Source organism: Echeneis naucrates, chromosome 10 (genome assembly GCF_900963305.1).
Source record: "Echeneis naucrates chromosome 10, fEcheNa1.1, whole genome shotgun sequence".
NCBI classification, from domain to species: domain Eukaryota; kingdom Metazoa; phylum Chordata; class Actinopteri; order Carangiformes; family Echeneidae; genus Echeneis; species Echeneis naucrates.
The window spans coordinates 4242232-4262816 of NC_042520.1; the positions used below are offsets into that span (position 1 = coordinate 4242232).

The 20585-nt window shown below is 41.0% G+C and overlaps 1 protein-coding gene across 6 annotated transcripts in view; it reads right to left on the reverse strand.

Annotated features, from left to right (window-relative positions):
- The window catches only part of ldb2a (LIM domain binding 2a), a 93345-nt gene that overhangs the window by 69612 nt on the left and 3148 nt on the right, over positions 1 to 20585 (reverse strand). For all 6 annotated transcript variants that reach the window (XM_029512068.1, XM_029512067.1, XM_029512066.1 and 3 more), the window contains exon 2: positions 16571 to 16868. In XM_029512068.1, the coding sequence (XP_029367928.1) occupies positions 16571 to 16702 (132 nt within the window). In that variant the 5' untranslated portion in view covers positions 16703 to 16868. The remainder of the gene's footprint in view (positions 1 to 16570; positions 16869 to 20585) is intronic.

Below are 20585 nucleotides of genomic sequence, written 5' to 3' on the forward strand. Positions count from 1 at the left end.
CACCCCTGCTCTTCTTGAGCATTTTTACATTTCGCTGCTAATACTTTCATACTTCTAGTTAAGAGTAGATTTGTGTTTCTACTTTTACCAGTCTATGGCACAGAAGAATAAGATTTATCAGGCACAGACTATACTCGTTAGGTATTGATTTTGGTTTCAAGGGATTTGTTGCCAATGAAAAATAGCACAAAATATCACCAGACTTCTCCTTTAATTTCAGCGGCCTCACGTTTTGTGGTGCCAAACACAGAACAGTATTTCACCTGAATGACTCTGGTGAACTTTCCCTGCTGCTAAAACAAGTTGGAGGATTTCATGAATAAGCGTGATCCCCATTTTGACACAAACTGCCTGGATTTAGTGCTGGAGATAAATTTTTCGAGTGCTGTCATCCTGAGGGCTCCCATCACTCTATTTTATAGACTCCGGTATTCATTAAGCTTCCTCTTACTGTTTTAATGAAAAGTGTTTTACTTAAGCCGTCACTTCTCTGTTTTACAGAATACTGTCTTCTTTAAAAATCCCCCTTACTCACTTTTACAGAACAGGGTTAGTTAACCTCCCACTCATCTTGATTCAAACATTGTTTCACTCACACTGACTCCATTTCTCTTTTGCACTAGTATCTTTGGTAGACTCACTTTTACTATTACTTTGAAACATTCCTCCTTTTGCCCTTCCCACCTTGTGTTCAATCACTTTGTTTAAACTGAGCAATTTTATAAAATAATATTTCTGCTCAATATAGTTAATTTTTGGCATTCAGCTGATGTTTGGATCAGACCTAAAATCACACAAACAATAAAGAGTGTTCCACACAAAGAGCAGAGCTGACAGTGGTGTGTCTATTGTCTTGTCTCCATTAGTTCTGCTCAGCCCAGCAGGGTTCAACCATAGATGATATGGTTTAGTTTCTGTTTCTGTTGAAAAGCCTCCCACCCAGACAACAGAGGAATCTGAAAATAACAAGCACATTTCATGCGACATGAACAGCATTTAGTTTCAGCGTTCACAACAATAGAACAAACGGCACTTGGCAGTTTCATTGCACCTCTCCAAATCACTTATTTTGTAAATTTAATCCACATTTAGTGGCACTACCTAATAAAGCTAAATCTTGCTCAAAACTTTTTCATTCTAACCAGAGAAAGTTCCCTGTAGACTCAGTAACCATTAATCCTCCAAACTGGAGCTTTTGGGCAGTGCTTCGCCAAGTTCTGAAACGTGGCTGGTTGAGCCATGGACAGGCCAGGTTTGGCCCGAATCTAAAGACAGAGGAGAAGCTGGATCAGAGCCAGACGGGCTGCAGAACAGCTAAAGCCTGGCCAGTGGATACAAGCCACATGAATCCTCTGGCTGGAGCTGAACCCCCCCACCACACACACTCACACTCACACACTGGTGGCTCATCGCGCTATGAATGTTCTCTTCAATTTCAATCCCTCAGCTGCAGCAGGAAATGTTCAGAGCTTGACTATTATTCTGTCACTGGTAGCAAATTGTAAATGACCCATATTTACAATGAAGAAAGAAAAAAAAAAGATGCCTGCACTGCTCTGTCTTCCAATATCCTTTCTTTGTTTTTATCTCTCGGCCAGTTTCTCTTTACATCCACCTCCCTCTCTCCGTCTGTCTCCACCATCTCCTCTGCTGCTGCTCACTGACGGACAACGTCCTGACTTCAATTACGCCCGCAGACTCTGACGACTCACGTGGCGTGACGATGTTTGTTGTCAAATGCTACAAATCAGGCCAACTCAGAGAGACCCGAGGTGAACCGACGTGGTTGCAGCCGTGACGGCCATCAGCCGATAAGGCTCTATTGATTCAAACGGATCGCACCCCATCTGAGGGGGATTTATCAATGTGTCAATTGCCTACTAGCCAACCACAAATCACCAGAGCTGGCCAGGCCCGAGGGATTTACAGGAAATCCAGAGGATTGAAAGGGACAGCATAGGGAGGATCCTCAGTAAATAGCAACAGAGCTGAGGGTTAAGTCCTTGCATATAGAAATGTCCATACAGGATGGATAGACAGATGACACAATGTAGGAACAGAAAGACAAAAAGAAGTTTTACTGTGTACGACAACAACACAAAACACCGCTGTGTGGAGCACAAACATACCCAAATACGCTTCCTTCATGCGGAGTGAAATCATCTTTATTTACTGTTCAGAAATTGTGTGCTTTCATACGCAGGCACATGAAAGAAGAGCACTGCTTTCTCTCGCCAGCCTTATCTTTCCAACATCCATACACCTCTAATGTGTCTATGTTTAACATGAACCATTTTCCCAGCAGGCTTTTGTTAGTCTGTATTTTTTTCACCGTTGCTTCCAACCCCTTGTGAGAGAAAAGCCTCCAAGAGTGTAGGCGTGTCTAGGGCCCGACCTTGGAGAATTACCAATGTCTGATACCCCATTCAGCTCCTGAATGAGTTTTCTGCATGTAGCTTGGCTGACTGGTGGGCCAAGGAACTTTTACTGTTGTCAAAGATTCAAACAGCTTCAGGTTATTGGAGAGAATAACAAGTTAATGGACGCAAAGACGATCTAGATGTTTGGGAAGGAAGGATCTTAAACAAGGAAGCTTCAGGTTAAAAGGAAAGCAAAGGCCACCCATGGATAAAACATTTCAATTAAATGTTTAATAAAAGTTGCTCCATGAAAGTAACTTCACTCGAGGACAGTCTGTCACTCAATGTCACATCTTTAGAGAAAATCTGACAATCAAATCAATGAATATTAATAATGCTTGGGTATTTAATTTACAAGACTAGTCCTGAATCGACTGATTTTTTAAGATTTGATTTTATAATCAGGGCAGCATGGTGGAATAGTGGTAAATGTTGTTTCCCCGCAGCAAGAAGGTCATGGGTTCAGTTCCCTGACCTGAGGCATGTTTGCATGTTCTCCCGTGCCTGCGTGGGTTTCCTCCCACTGTCCAAAGACATCATGTTTGAGTTAACTGGTAATTCTTAAGTGTGAGTGTACTCTGACTCTGAGTGGTTGTTGGTCTGCCTCTGTGTGTTGGCCCTGCGATGGACTGACAACCTGTCCAGGGTGACCCCGCCCTCACCCAATGCGACTCAGAAATGGAGGCAGGTGGAAGATTAACTCAATGCTGATTTTATAATCAATCATATAATCATTATTTAACAGGCCAAACCCGTCAGTTTCTGGATTCAGCTCTTCGAAGGTGAGGATGAGCTGGAACCTGAATATTCGTAGTCTTTTGACTCTTGATTGAACAAAACAAGCAATTTTCTCATGTTAGCTTCAGCTCTAAGAGTCTCCAGGGGCTTTTTTCCCCAAATCTTTGGAAACACTAACGGATAAAACAAACAATCACTAAATGAAGCGACAATGAAAATTAATGCTACAGCCCCGAAGTTAATGGTGGCCCTATTACAAAGCAGAATAGAAAACTGCCTTAAATGGCAGATTTCAAGCTTTTTTCATCGCTGCAGGATAAACTCAAACTTGTCGCTGAGACAAAACTTGACCACACAGTTACTGTGTTTATTAAGGGCTCCTCAGGATGACAGAGCACAAGAACCGCTCCTCTAGACTACATACACAGAACCACTTAAATCATGTCAGAGTCTGTGCACACTTATGTTGGATGTCAGCGCAGGTTTATCCTCCTGGGCCTGAAGTGTTTTTAGAAAATGTAAACTGAAAAAGTTGCTGTATTTGGCCACCTAACATCCACCAGCCAAGCATTATGCAAATAAAGAGAAATGACTGCAGCGGTTTAAAAAAAAAAAAAAAAGTCATTGCATGTGCCACTGCACATTCACCAGGAATGAACTTTCTCCTTATAAATGAAGTCAGTGAAGAAGTTTCCACATTTGATTGCTTGTCTGCCAGTTTACTTAGGCACTGCTCCCAATTGCTCGCTCTCTCTCTTGTTCTCTTGCACTGTCTCTCTCCCTTTCCTTGGTGTCAGATGTTACCAGCAGCAGGCGAAGATCACGGTCTGTTTTACTGTATAGATTTAGGGGTCAAGGTTAATAGACAGAAGCTATTTATCTGCTGATTTAATGCAGGAAAACATGCACGAAGGGAAGCTGTGACAATTTCACTGCAGAGCGTATTCAACACTGCGCTGCGGAAGTGCCCTTGATCAAGATGCACACTGACAAGTGACACATATAATTAAACATCATCATCAACGACAGTTTTTACAACTTGTGATAAATTAGGTAGCCTATCAAACAGCCTGACAAACATTCACTGATTCAGGTTTCCGAAGGTTACAGTGGTTGTTGTTAAACTTTATGACCATTAATTCTTACACGACATTAACTTCCACAGTGGAAGAAACATATTTCTACGAGATGTTAGCACTTTTAACAAACAAGAGTGAATTTTATTCCCTGGGGTGAAGAAATGAAACTATAAAAGAGTATTTTATGCTGCAGAAAAACATGGCTGTTTTTAAAATAAAACTTGTTCATCGTGTTGTGACCAATCATATTTACCTGTAACCCTGTCTTATAATGTGGGAGGCTTTGCTGCTTTTGTCTGCATTATGAAATAAATGAAAGACAAGATTCATAAAAACACAAAGCCGATAGGCTGCTTGAAGATGTTACTTCGGGATCAAGAAACTTGCTCTGGAATTCTTTACATTAAACAATTTACTGAGCGATAAAATAAAAAAATATTTGCCAAGTGTTAAGTTTTTAATATCTATTAATGAAAAGAAAACACTGAGCTACGGAAGTTTGGTAAACACCATCATTAAAAAGAGTCTCAGCTCAATAGAAAGAAACAGAAACAAGTCAATATCAACATCCAAGACACAAGAGCATGTCAACAAATATCAATAAATTGGAAAACATCAAACAACAACAAAATGCATGAATGACAATGCAGGAAAATACAATTGTTTACTGGACCCATGAGAAATTATATTCCACAGGAACAGGAGGATTCAGACTCTCTTCCACCAGTGTGGCCTGTATTCCCCACCGCTGAGCTAATTAGACCAATAGATAATGAGCACATGGCTCACGTCCCCCCACAGCTCAACAAGAAGCTCAATCAATACTGGATTTCATCAAATCCACTGATATTTTTCGGTTGAATGTGCTCTGTTGTAACGTTGCTGCATTAGCTCAGGATTTAAACATGCCCTCACCTGTTGCTCCTTGAGGTATGCGACCCCGCCGTTTGAATCATGCATTGAGCTGACGGTCTGTCATAATCCTCTGATGGTTTCAGATTTCTACAGTTTTAGCATTTTGTTTTTATTGTAAACAATAATTTGTTAACAATCAGTGAAGTCTAAAATTATGGAACTTGCCGTTAACAATAAATCGAATCAAATCAAATCAGATTTATTCATCTAGTGCCAAGTCATACCATCAGCACATTACTGTGCTGGTTTCTGGTTAAAGAGTAAAGTTTATGTGTAAGTTGTATTATCAAGTGTGCGGCAGGAGTGTCAGTGAATGTGAAGTCACAGAATTTCTGACTATAAGCATGATCTGTAATAATCACTATAAAGAATGAAGGAGTCCACAGGTCGAACCGTTTTTAGAGGCGGACAAATGCTCAAACACTTTTGCAAAGTGAATGCTTGGCTTCATTTAAGATATTTTTAAAAAGAGCTTGTGATGACTGGAGCATTGTCAGTTCATATTCATGCCTAGAGGATACACGAACGTTTGTGCCGAGTGTGACGGCTCACAAACTGTCTCTCTGACTAAATGTTCAAATTTTGTAAGAATTTAGCAGCAGAAATAAATAAACAGGAAACGTCCTGGCTTCTGATATTGTGTACTCCACTTCCCGTTTATTCTCAAGAGTTCATTTAGGTTTTTCTCACAGGAATAACAGTAAACTATACCATAGTCAAATAGCAGATCACTAAAATGATGAAACACCCAGAAACCTGCACTGAGAAGAGGCTGTAACTAACCTGAAGTATGGTGTGTCCCACATTTCCACTTCTTTTTTCTGCTCAATGTCGAAATATTACGAGTTTGAGCATCTTTCTGTTGAGTATTCAAGCTTCTGTACAAGCTACAGTGTAGACACCATAAAGATTTTTTTTTCCTGTACATTAGTGGTTTGTATTTATTCACAATTTTGTCGCCTCAGTGATCTCACTGTTGGTTCAGAATGAAATGTCGCAAAGATTACCATGAAAATGCTACACAAACATCGACGACACCACGAGGTTTTAGGAAAAAATGTCTGTTCAACTATAGGAACATAAAAAACATTTTAGCTCCTTTCAAAATAAATAAACCCAATATCTTTGGATCCCTGGCCTGTTTCCTCTGGTGCTTTAGTCACCGTGTCGTCATTTGTTTGTGAAAGATCAAATACTTGCAGCACTAATGGCATTCCAGCAAAAACAAATTTTCCCAGTTAGCACTGGCTGGTATGCTAACAAGCTTAACTAAGATAACACAAATGATCAACATTACACCAGCTAAACATTGGCATGTCAGCTTTGTGTGCATATTAGAGTGCTGATCTGATAAAGAAACACGGAAAAACAGCAAAAATGGCTGACAACTGGACCTGTGGATTAAAGATGAGGAATCCAGTCACAAACTGCAGTTTTTTTGGTATTGTGTTTGATATACAAAAAACACATTACTAGCTTTTATTAATTGTGCAAAAAGTCCTTAACACAGGGTTCCTGATCTCAGTAAAGACCCGAACAAAGTTGATAGGATGCAAGGATCCAACCTGTGACCTCGCTCCTTTGGGATGGACTTTGTTACCACATTGGGACGGAGAACAACAGGACATGGACAGACCGCAGGTCCGTCTGTCCTCACTGTTATCTGAACGACAGTGCAGCCTGGAAGGAACCATGGGAAAGGTCCAGGAAAAAGGTGGGTCTATTGTCCAGGCATCCTGCTGGATGTGACTGATGGTCATTGTTTGGCCAGAGGTCTTTTTTTTTTTTTTTGGTTGGAAACATCCTCTCAGAGCATCCAATGTACTGTACGACGTGACTGGAGCAACACAGAACTGTCATTCATTCATTCATGTATGATTTCATGGAAAAAATGATGCATGCTTTTTATTTTAATGGATGGAGCCTGATTAAATAGAAGGGTCCCAAAGTGACATCAGTTTATCACAATCATCTAGATAGATTCATTGTTCTCACACAAATGTTAGCTCTGAAATAAATAAATCATTTCTGAAAGTTGGCTCTAGGCTTGAACCTTTTTTGCTGTCTAATAAATATGCCATGTGATCAGACATGCTGTAGCTTTCATTCAAAGGTCTTCAGTGAGCTGTGAAACTTTGACGGCTGTTTCCTGAGACATGGGTGGTACACTGCAAACAGTATGTAAGATTAATTTCATATGAATTTTTCTTTCACAGTACTTAAACAGGCTTGTTTTCAGTATCACTAAAGGTAAAGTTTTTATGTATTAACGCATCGTCTCTGCCATCTCATGAGGAGAACATCTGGAAATGCTAAATGCTCCACTGTGTTAACCTGCTACACTGCAGCTGAGCGTTTCTATGCTGTTGGGTGCACAGCAGCTCAGGTAAAGTTGTTTTTCTAGACATCTTTCACTGGTAACAGCTGCCTGCTGCATCCAGAAATAACCCTGTGAGAGTGGCGAGAGAGAAGCAAAACACAAATAAAGTTGTGTGTGACTGTGAAGCTGTGTACAGCTGAGGGGAGCTGCAGATTCGGAGGATGATTCTCTGTAGAGCCGTCACTGCAAGTGACCCCTTTCACACTGACACATTGTCACTTGATATACGGTTTTCATAAAAAATATTGATTTATTCACCTTAAAGACATAATCTTTTCTTAAATTTCGTGACCTGGTGGGTTCCAGATCAACACTAATGTCATCCTGGAATATGTTAGAGTACATGTTGGCATTACTATGGTTGCATTAGCAGCATGTTTTTGTGGCTTCCTGTGACCCAAATTATTTACATCACTAAGCTTGGAGGACCAAACCAGCTTCTTCTCTGCGGGGTTGATGCAGTTTTCAGTATCCATCACTGCGGACTGTAGGAATATACTTTAATTACTGTTAATCCGAAACCTGCAGTGGTGCAGCACAGTGCTTTAACTGCTTAGGTATATCTTAACCTGTGCAGAAACAGTTTTCCTAAAATCAATTTGCTCTAAAAGAGTCTTTTCTGCCTCTTTTCAATGGATTTTACACCAAAGAGCAGCTCTCTGAGGAATTAAATGATAAACAGGTAAAAAGCTATGACCACACTTTTGTGGTAATAAGGTTGGTTTTTATTTTCAAAACTATCCGCCTGTGCGCTCACCTTTTAGCAGTATTATTCTTTCATTTAGTGTGGGGGATGTTGGTAGGGAGTTAACTAAAGCTAATGTGATTCAGTCCTTTCACTGACTGGCAGCATTATGAAAATATAAAATGTTTTCGTTTTTAATGTAAGAGCTCCGAGCAATGTTTTATGAGTCCACAAAAGCAGATGTCTCCTCATTGTCAATAAGGCTGTGAATCACAATAACAACACATATTAGAGACAAGAGAAATAAGTAATAATGCTGTTTACTTTGTGAGCCAAGTAAATACCAAATGTTGTTGACTTATTTAAGACGTATTCTCCATTATTTTGTTGTGTAATGTGTGGGAGGAATCAGAATGTAGAGTAACATAATCAGTGTTTATCTGACTGAAAATTATATTTAATTTCAAATGTGTCTGAAAATTTAATAAACTGTCTGAAAATTAACATTGTCCCATCAACTAGTACTATCTGATCAACTAATTAATGAATCGGGTGGGGGGGGGGGCTCCAGATTCAAAGAGTCTGCGCTCAACTCAAAGAAACAATTTAAAAAGGACAATAAGGAAAGAGACTCTGAACACACCGACCAGCATGCTACAGAAATTTCTAATAATTGATCTGAGAGCCTTTCGATCAGTTTACTTAATTAAAGAAAAAGTGATTACACCTGAGTTGTGACATAATTCGAAGGCTTTTTCAATGATTCCTCCAGTGGCCTGTTTTCCCTGATGGTAGATAAATTCAACAGTAATGGTTCAGATAAGGGCACCGGGATGTTCAACACCTCTCTGGTAATTACTCTCAGCCGGTTTCTTACACACATACATGCACACACACACACACACACAGTCCTCAGTGCTGCACACACATGTTTCTCAATTCAGCAGAAGTTTTGGTGCTTTCAGAAATGATAAACTGTCAGATGTCGTAAAGTGCTCTCATATGTGTTTGAAACATTAATCTACTCAAAGCGTGCTCACATTTACGACCACAGCTGAACAGTGATATTTTTGCACTAAATGTTAAATATGTACACGTTTGCTTTTTAAGTTCTTCTACGTAATGTTTATACTGATGACTGATTCATCTGACAATTCTATTATTTCTTTAAAATGACAGTATCAGCTGAGGAATACTGAAAAATTCACAGAAAATGAGTTCACACTGGGAAGAAGAAGTGAAGTGGAGAGGAAAAGTTTGGCCTTTTTTGTTTGAAAACTGTCCTTAAGCAATTCATTGATTAAGAAACTGTTGCCAATTTTTTTTTTTTTTTTTTTTTTTCTGATGATCAACAGTGGATGTTTTCAGCTCCAGTTCCAAAAATGACTCTCTACAGAAAACTACATCATTAAAATGGAAGAGATGGAATGCGCCTTTCTCCTGCACCCACACTTAAGTACACAAAAAAATGGAAGCATTTATATATAATCTGGGCTTTTGTTATTTCCAAACTAAAATGGATGTCGTGCAGAACTGAAACGACCAGTTGATTAACCAATTCGTTTTAAGTCATTGTTCACTCTTCAGGCAATAATGACAAAAACACGTTGTTGTTTTCTGCTTGTCAAATGTAAAGAAATCCGGCTTTTATTCATCTTCTTTGTTTTACTTAGACAAACCAAACAGCTGAATAGAAACTGTGGATGTTTCAGCTCAACTTTCAGACCACCAGCAGACCAAACAATTGACAGAACTATCATCTCCAGATTAATTGATGACGAGGCTACTCATTAATTGCCATTTTCATGCCGGTGACGTTAAGCGCAGATTCTAACTAAAAGAAATCTCCTGGTGTGTTCTTCATGCCCTTCTGGCTCATCTTTAATCCCTCTCTGTGAACCTTTCAGCTCATTGAGAACTTGACCTCCACATCATAAGCCTATTCATGTCAATCTGACATGTAGCGCTGATGGGAACAGATCCACTTTGCCCCTGACAGGAACAAGGGAATTTGCCATAATGAACACTCCAGTTCCTCCAGTTGCACAGCCAAGCCAATGAGTCAGGTCTGTGGGCCCATTTGAATAATGAGAATGAGACTAACTACGTGCAATAGACACACAAATCCAATGAATGGCCTGCCAATCACTGTTACTGACTGCGTATCCGCTGAAGAAGAGTGTGACCATTAGAACCACTGTTAGCAGCAGAGGAGAGGTTTCTGAATGCAGCCCTGTGGGTATTATTATGGCGCCTCCATTAAAATGCTTTTGTTTTCCTTCTGTTGCAACCCTCTGTGTTGTAGTTTTACTTACAGTGTTATTCTGTGTCCCCCACTCTGCGCCACTGAATATTAATGTCTTCTATGCTAATGGCCTTACACCGGCTGAGGTCGACCAAGCTCCTCCTCTGAATGTTAATCCGCAGCCTCATTTGCATACGCTTAAGTGTCAAATTCCCCCACAAATCATCGCAGCTGCCTCCGTACGGCAGGGCCAGTGGCCCCCGAGCAACCGCACAGAAACAATGTGGTCACACCGTATGCATGGCATCAAATCCACATCAAAGCCTGTTTAGATTGCCAGGTCACAGCGGGTTCACATTGTGTAAAATGAAGGTAATGGGATAGCAGTCAGCCCCGTGCAGAAATACAGCCACGCAGGTAATAAGTATGAATGGAGCAGGTAATAAGGTTGGGATAGAAACAGACCCCGAGTCATCACAGGAGCAGGGCTGTTTAAGCTGCAGCATAGTTATCAGTTCAAAGGTGAGCGCTGATCTCACACAAACGCACAGCACTTGTTGTGTCATTTGGTTTCATTCCTCCTTATTTCCATGTGTGTTTCTGGGGGCATGGCAGGTGAGAGGGTTGTCATTGAAAGCAAAACAAACAAACAAACAAACAAACAAACAAACAAACAAACAAACAACAACAAAAAACAGTCCCTCTGCACTAAAGCTTGAAGAAAACAAGACCTGCTCGCCTAAAAATAAAAGTATTTATTCTGCTTTTGGATCAGATGTGGACAACATGACGTCACACTGAGATAGTCTTAATTCCATTTACAGTGGATTCACAAAAACAGATCTTCAGCATTAACGTTTCCCAATATATCATCATTATTAACAGTTGGTTAACTGGTTATTGGATCGACAGAGACCAATCCTGCCGCTCAACTGTGACAATTCGCTGCTGTCCTTCATTTAATTTGGCTGGAAACTGGATTAATTTTTGGGTTTTTCTAAATGCTGGCCGGAGAAATTAAGCCAGTTAAAGACCCTGAAGGAACCTTCCTTCAGGAAACGTGTGGAAAAGTAATCGTGGAAAAAATTGTGACGTTTCAGCGCAATTCGTCAACTAAACAACAAAATAATCACATTCATCATCGGTGTCATGTTGGTTTCATGAACAAACCGAGACATTTAGTGACATGGGCTTTAGGAAGTGGTGAACGTGAAGAGATATATAGATTTAGTGCTCTTTCGTTAACTTTTGGCATTTTACAGATAAAATGATTGAGGAAGAAAATAACCAGCAGTCTAATCATTAAAGAAAATGATTATTTGTCTTTGCCCCAACATTATCATCGCTGCAGCAGAGCTACAGCTTTAGTCCATTAGCAGGTCTTTAGGAAACATTTTTTGGCTACCAAATTAGCAATCACTATTCATTTATGTATTTTTTCTAACCAAAGACTCCAACTGTTCTCAAGTTGCAGCTTCTCCAAAGTGAGAATTTACATTTTTTTTTTCTTATTTTCTGTTATTGTACATTGAATATCTTCGAGTTGAGAAACAAAACATTTGATGATCAAATGAGTCACTGATTATTAAGGATATAAGCAATTTGACAGATGACAAAAATAATCATCAGTTGCAGCTCTGCACTCCAATAGCCTTGGTGTTTTTCCCTTTGTGGGTTGCTGGCAGTAAAAACATATAGATGAGGGTGTTGAAAGCCAAAAGTAAAATACAAAACATTACAGTACATCCTGCTTAATGCAGTGAACTCCACTAAAATTTACTGGTCTATAATGGTTTTAGGGAGTATTCTTTCCGGTTAAAGTTAATTTGTCTGGCTTATAAAATGCTTCAAGGGACGGGAGATGCTGCTAACGCTGTCCACTTACAGTTTCCAATACAACAGTCATGTACGCAAGATGTTAAACCATGAGAATGAGAGGAGGACGTGTCTCTGTCTAATTCTAACAAGTTGTTATTTCACTCCCACGGGATTAGCTGCATCAAGCGGATACTATGGACGTCACTTATACTTATACGGACTATACTTTCCTACGGGGGGGAAGTAAGTCTCCTCCGAGTGTCGAGTCCTTGAGTCCTCTGTCTGCCAACGTGAGAGGCAGTTGCACCACCAGCCAAGCAAATTCAGAAGCACACTCATGAATAAGACAAACGGAAGAATTTCTAACAGAGCAGTGACTTCAGTCGACTCCTTCAACACGTTTTCTCAAAGATTGGTGTCATACTGGGGCTTAGCCAATTCCCCCGTTAAAAAACTACTGAGAACGACGGAAATGCGTGGTGACTATGGTGAGTCATTTTACTTGGATGGCCTGCCAGCGAGCACAGTGCTAAGTGCGCTCCGAGCTATTCTTATCCTCAACAATGGCAGACCTTTCACGATATTAAGCATCTTTACTCGGTTGATAATTCCGACAAGACGACTCTTTGCAAGCTTGAAATCTTTCTGACTGGATCAACAGAATACAGCAACAAACCCCGTCATATAATGGCTTTCACGTATTAACACTGAAATCCAACTGAAGCAGTCACATTATATATTCTTTGGATTTGTTTCGCAGACGTTCTGTCTCACTCTGAGTGTTGAAATAGCACAAGGGCATGAAGACAAGCCAAAGCGTCTCCACATTGGAGACCTTAAGTTGTTTTATAATTTAAACATTTAATGTCCAAATTCAAAGGAAACTACCTGCAAGCATGATTTTAAACATGCTCCAGAAGTCGGATAGAGAAAATGGCACGTTTCTTCTGTTTGGGACTTCAGAGACCTTTGCTGCAAATTCAATGGATTTTCATATAATCTATGATCTGTGACTGGTGCTGAGTGTAATGTTAAAGCAGCACCATCCCTTCTGGATCCCAAGTAAGTCTATTATTTGTTATTATGTGGAACAGAGAGCAAAACCCCTCCAGGGTATAACTGACAGCAAACATAAGAATGATCTTTTTGCAGGATAACATGCCTACTGTCTTTTTTTCATACATATCCCACTGACCATAAAAAACACTGCATCTTACTTTATTTGGTGATGCTTCATGTTCAATTCTGAATTTTGCAGAAAAAAAGAAATTAGCAATGTTAAATTGAGAAGGTACTGAAAAGGAAGGAAGGAAGTTGGGGTGGGGGTCATTCTTTTTTCATTGGGGTCATTCATTCAAAAGTGAATTTGTGAAGCTGATACTTCCATGTATTAACTATTCCCTGCCAGCAAATATGCCAACAAAGTCTGCAACTTCTGCTATCAGCAAAACCCCGATGAAATATTCAAGAAAACTGAGCTGAGCGGAGCTTTTACATCCACGTTACAGGATGCAGACTTAGCAGCAGCAAAGCAGGAGAATGACCCTCAGAAACACATCATCATTAAGGGACCAGCAGCTAAGCTCAGTTTACAGGAAGTAAACCGCTTCAGTAAGTTCGCTTCAGGACGGATGTACAGGGTGAACTGCACAATCCCCCCCAGTCTGTCTTAGTGAAGGTAAAGGAGACATCATATATGCAGGTCTATTAAGGACATTTCTATTACAATCTGTTCCCTCTGCTGCACTTTTTTTTTACATGCAGTCGGTTTTTATGTAAACTGATGGCCACAGTTATGCATTCATGAGCATAATTACCATATAATTTTGTTAAAAGCCTGAACTGAGCTGTACGGTACATCTGGACGCAAACAAAACAAAAAAAAAAAAAAAAAAAAAAAAAGCAAAACTCTGGGCATTTATTTACCTTCCATAAGACACTACATCTTCCTCGTTATATTCACCACCTGCATTTCAATCCCGCAACAACCGACATCACTAAAGAAATGCGTATCACAACTGCTGCTGAAGAAATAAAGAAAAAGAGGAGAAAGAAGACGAAGACATGAACCCCGTAATTATATTATTATGCAATTATATAATTTAGTCTAAGGAGATGAGGGTAATGGTTTAAACTGATGTGAGTCTGTATAATGTGTGTTTGTGCGCTGCTTTCATGTAATCCATCCATATATATTATCAGCGGCGCCCAACTGGGTTAGTTAACGCATGTGCGTGCATGACTTGCGCATGTGTGTAGCTCCTACATTTGTGCGTGAGCATGTGTGGTGATTGCACTTGGTGTCTGGGTATGTGTGGTGCGGGAGTTGAGGTCCACTGGGGCTTGGACCACTCCACATGAATAATGCATGAGACTGGGCCGTTGCATCTCTGCAACATTGCTGTGGTCTGCTTAAAGTTGCAAGTTCCTCTTTAGGAAAGTCAGCAGCATTCTGCAAGCTGCTGCTGCTGCTGCTGCTGCTGCGGCTCAGCTGGTTGTCTTGTACCAAAATTAAGATTTCCAAAAAATTTGTCATTAAAACATTTAATGGGCACATCCATCCAAATCTCGTCATAATCTCATAACATATTTTTAATGTCTTGGTGGGAGTCAGATTTCTAAAAGCCTGTAACAGCAACTGGGAGCAGATTATTTAAAATATTAGGCATTCATTAGAGCTGAAATCTTGATAATCATTTTTGAACCATTTGTGTCTTTAAATGGGCAAATTTTGCTGCTCCCAGAATTCTAAAATGGGAATATTTTTGGTTTTTGCTCTTCTTCTGTGATAGTAAACTTAATCTTTGGGGTTTTGAACAGCCAGTTCAATCAAGTCCCGATATATTTTAGAGAGATTTTCAACTCATCATGAACTCTGGCAACTTGGGACTGACTCTTTGCTGACAATCATTAGATGAAATGATTAAGGCAGATGAATCCATAATGGGCAGCCGCAGTCCTAAGTGTTGTACAAAAAGTGCACAGTTGAGCTGCAGAAAGATACAGCACTTGTTTTTGATGTTGTCTGTTCCCTTGCTGACGCCTCACAACTTGACATGTCAAGTGAACTTTTTATCTGCAGATTTACACATTTTGTGCTCACAGAGCAGATGCTGAGAACAGATGCCGGCTATATAATTCACAGTGGGATCAGCAGAGGTTCACACACAGCGACACTGTACGCCACACTCGCTTTGGCGCCCGACTCATCGAGGCGTCAGGCACACTGATGTGAAGTGGATTCACCTCCATGCAGTCCTGTTCTGATCACCATCTTCCTGTGCAGCCAGGATCATTTCATTGAGAAAACTTCACCCGGACACCAGAGTGATGAATCACAGATCATGGATTGTGTTGCCTTGAACAGTGAAACCTGAAACTCCACACCACTCCGGGCAAACTCTCGACATTCTTGTTGGGCTTGTTTGGTTTGAGCTGTTGCAGTTTTGAACCGACCGGAGATTGGATCCAGAAAAAGGCAATATGTAAATGAAAGCAAATGAAATCAGATCCAGGTGAAAAGCCTCAGATTGTACAGCCTGGGTAGACTTCCTCAGTCTTTTAGACTTTTTATTTCTGCATCCAGCACTCATCCTATGGTGATATAAGGAGCTGAAGTGTCACAGTAGGGGGAGGAAAAAATCGTTTCAGTCTCCATATCAGTGAAGTGGCGGCTCTTGATTGAAATCAGTAAACGGATTATTTGAGTTGATTTGGAGACTTTTTGTGATGCCAGCTTCAGGTGGATCACCGAGCTCCAATCAGAGGAGGTGACACTTCCAGTCATGAATTTCAAAACAACTTAATTGGCCACGTGAAGGCATCTCCTCCACTGATCAGCAGTCTGTTCTCCTGTTCGCTCAGATTCTCCGGGTTTTGGTGAGCCGTCACAACAACAGGTCGGTCCCCCCCCCCCCCCCCAACACTTCACCCACCCACCCACCCAACCACCCCAGCCAGAGGAGGGATCCTCCTCCGGGGGGGGGGGGGGGGGGTCTGGTCTCTTCACCGGAGCCTGTTTACTTTCACCTCAGGAATGTTTGGCACTTTGGCATCACATCCATATATCCGGACTCCCGATCGTGCCCACCAGAGCCCCCCTCTCTAACATCCATTCCCTTCCTGCCACCACCGGACCGGACCGGACCGGACCCCCCACCCAATCTAAGACCCCACCAACACCACCACCACCCTCAACACCACACACACACACACAAACCATCACCACCACCTCCTGCTGCTGCCGGTACAGCGACCTAAACGGGACCGTGCCGGCGGCCGTCTCCTCACCTCTGTGCGCGCCTGCAGCCGCTTGTTCATCTCGTAGATCCGATACTCGGGCTGGACCATGTAGGGCGAGTGTCTCCTGTAGAAGGGTCCGAACGGGGACGAGTAGAACGGGTCGTGGGTCGGGTTGGACATGGTGGCTCCTGGCGAGGCGCACGGCGCGATTTCAACATCCAGCGGGCACGGCAGCGCACATGGGAGTGCGATGCTCTTCCGAAGACCCCCAGTGGGAAGCAGCCGCTGTCGAGGCTGAGCTGCACTCTGCAAGTTGGCCTGCCTAGTTCGCTGCTATAGCGTGGAGCTGGAGGAGGGAGGGAGGGAGGGAGGGAGGGAGGAAGCGAGGGGAGGGAGGAGAGAGAGAGAGAGAGAGAGAGAGGAGATGGAGGGGGGAGGAGGGAAGTCGTTTCCTGTTCCCTCAAGACCTGCACTCAGTTTTGCATTCTTGCAAAGTTCAAGTCAGATGTCTGTGTGCATGTGTTGGGTTGGCGTGTCCTCCAGTCTGAAGTGATGCCTTGTTTTACTTTACATGCACTCATACTGGACCCACACAAAACCTTTTGTTTTCACATTCACTTCCATGAATAAAATAAACAAACAAGAAGAATCAAACACTAATCTGACTGGTCCTGTTTTAGTGGCATCCAGCTCTCACTTCTTCTTCTTCATTTTTAAACGTTTGAAACAAAAGGTCATGGTCCATTGGAAAGGGTCAAGTATGTTCAGTGTTAAATCTATTAGGAAATATTAGTATTCTTGCAGCAAGCTGGCTCTCGCATTGAAAACAGCAAGAGAGGTCATCCATCGCTACAAATAACTTTAGTTGCTTTCATGTTTAAAAAAAAAAAAAAAAAACTTCATGAAGATTGTCTTGAGGTGAGGTTACATGAAAAGGAGCACGTTTCCAGCCTGAGATTAAAAATAAATGGGCTGATCGGGGCTGGAATGAAGAAGTAAAGCCAGCGTTCTCCCTCCTGAGCCACAGACTGAAGATATAGGTGGAGGGGTGGTTGTGTACGGAGCAAGTTTTCATAATACCGTATTGATTGCGCTGCTGCTGGTCAGTGGTGCTAATGACATCATTTCAGTTCCCGGCTAGTTACTCACTGAGTGGCATAATTTGCGATAAAGGCATAGGTGGGGTAATATTTGCTCTTTCGTCGGCCGAAGGGTCGGTCCACAAACCGCGGTGTCACTCTGAATGTTAATAAGCCAAAGGGTGTATTTTAAAGCACACAACAGAATCTCCTTTAGGCAATTCAACTAGGGGCAAACTGGTCGGAGGATCCAACAAACTCAAAGCCAGCAGAGCTATCAATCTGAGGGATCAACGCGCAGCAACAACATTCGAATGAAAACATGCATAAGAAACCGCAGCCCTTGCAAATAAGATATACTGCATATGCATTTTCAAATAACAATACGAATGATCATTATCGCACCATAGTGTTATATGAGTTCTCACACACACTTCCTTGGGCAGATAAAGCCACTGCGGGGTCCCTGGGCTCCTACCTCAACACCAAGTTCCCATTGAATGTAGTAGAATTATGTCAAATTATTGCAGGATTATGATAATTTGGTTATTGGGAACACGCACAATGTTTGCACAATATTCACTAAAACAACAAAAGCTCATTTTAACTCAAGCCCTGTATCATCAACTGAACACGCAGGACCCGACTTAGTTGATATTATAGTTAAATGGGAGAATATTTCTGACCAAGTCTGTGTTTCATCCATCCATTAAAACGGAACGGCAGTGAATCTGACGCCGTCGGCGGCCAAGGGCAGATTCCCATTTGTCCAGTTGGCACCTGTTCATCACCTGCTGTTCAGTGCTACTTTCCAGAATAAAAAAAGGTATTTATTGCACAATAAGTAACACATTTCACATTTACACCAGCAGAGCAGAGTGAGAACCAAGCTGAATGTGCAGGTAGTTATCAAAACCCAGGTCATAATGGAGTCGTGCAAAAAAAAACAAAAAAAAAAAAACAACAACAACAAGCAAACAAAAAAAAAAAAAAAACACACAAAAAAAACAATGGTGTTGCTGTCAGTTTTCTCTGGATAATGTGTAGTTATCTCTGGCAAGCACAATGAACACAATGAAACAAAGCTCACATATTAATATTTTCAATGGCAGTATATCTTTCATATCTATCATTTACATTCATCACCATTAAAAGATAATCCACTGGTTGCCATTTCTACTTTTGGATTCATTTGATCTTGTGTTCTCCGACATGAGCTTGTTGTATGCACCTGTGTGTTTTTCCTAATCAGGGTGAAATTGTTTAATCCAGCAATGAAGAGATTATTCAGAATCAAATCTCACAAATTACCCATGATTCATTTTGATTAGATTCTTGTGCTTTTACACTTGTTATTGAATGAACGTGGAGCCATTTTGAAGATCTTCATTAATCTAAATTCCTAAAAGAAGTCTTTCTGAACACACCGCGCTGTCACTATATCGCACAAGCTAGCTGTCAATAACTGAAATCATAAAAGTTTGCACAATGTCACACTTTGACGTGCACGCTCGGCGATAACAATGCATGCAAGCAGCACAGAACAGACCGGCTCTCATTTATTTCGCCAATTTTACGGCATGTCGCATGCAGCACATGTGAAAAACATCATTTAGCGTGAAAGCGTGTGTCACTAACATGTTGAATTTTAAACCCACACACACCACAGCGCATTGAAAATCTTTTTTCGGCACAGCGATTGAGATTTCCTCCATGTTCTCCTCCGTGACAGATTAGGCCCGGGCTGCAAAGTAGCCACAAGAATCTAAAAAAATATAGACACTCAGACAAGCCGTAACATTGCAGCTGAATCTCACATTAACTGCCCACACTACTGGGAATTAATGAACAGCATTTATGAAGTCTGACTTTTAATCCAAAATGGCTGAATGGAGAGAGGCAGTCTGAATCAAGTGAGATAAAAGTTGTAATCCGAATGCCTCAGGCATCTGGTCGGGTAATTAAAAAAAAAGTTAGAAAAATCTATTAATAAACCTTTAATTAAAAACTACATTTTTAATATCTCAAGACCTTTTCAATTGACATTTCTAACAGGATTTGGTTGCTGGCCTAAAGCGCTTACCACTCGAGTGTGGCTGCAATACAGTACATTGAAGTGAACAGTGCATTTAACAGATCTCAGTATTAACTTGGTTGTATCGTAAAGAATGAACTTAAACAGGATCTACACGTGAGGCTACGCTGCCTGCTGATGATGTGAAGTGTCTGCCTCTAAATTCGATGACCAGGGACGTTTTCCTTTCATCAACACGTCCTACACTGATGTTACACAGAAACCAACACTAAATCAACCACACTCCAAAACTCGTAGTTAGAAATCCCACAAATTTGATCGCTTGACATATAGTAGGTTTTTTTTTTTTGTTTTTTTGGTTTTTTTTTTACTGTTAAGATAAAATCTCATTTATTCCAGCATTAGCTGTGTATTCATTTCCCCATAAATCTAATTCCACTGTGCCACCAAGCTAAAAGCCTGTTTCCTAAAAATTATGTTTCTATACTCACTTACTATTTATTTGCCCCTCTAAATAGATTGAAGGTCTGCCTGCGAGCTGACATCTCTCCAGTCAAAGAAATTCAATGTTCCCTCATTATGTTGATCAAATTAATATTCAGTATCTCCCTTCCTTCCTGCTGTAAGATGGTATGTAAACACAAAGGAAACACTGTTTAACGCTGTTTGACTGGATGACATTGTGACCAAAATGAGCACAGTCGCTTATATTCAGGCGAGCTCACATTAAAACCCCCCCCCTGGTGGAAATACATGTGTACGTGTATTAATCCGCCGCTGAAAATAGTCCCCAATAAATATACTATTCACATAAGATTGAATAGTGTTTTCCTGAATCTACAAAGTCCATCTGGTTTCAAAATACGACTGAAAGCCTCTTTAAATTAACAGTTTTTAAAGCCTTAAACGTGGACGAAGTTTTCGTGGATGAATTTACGATCCTTCTGAT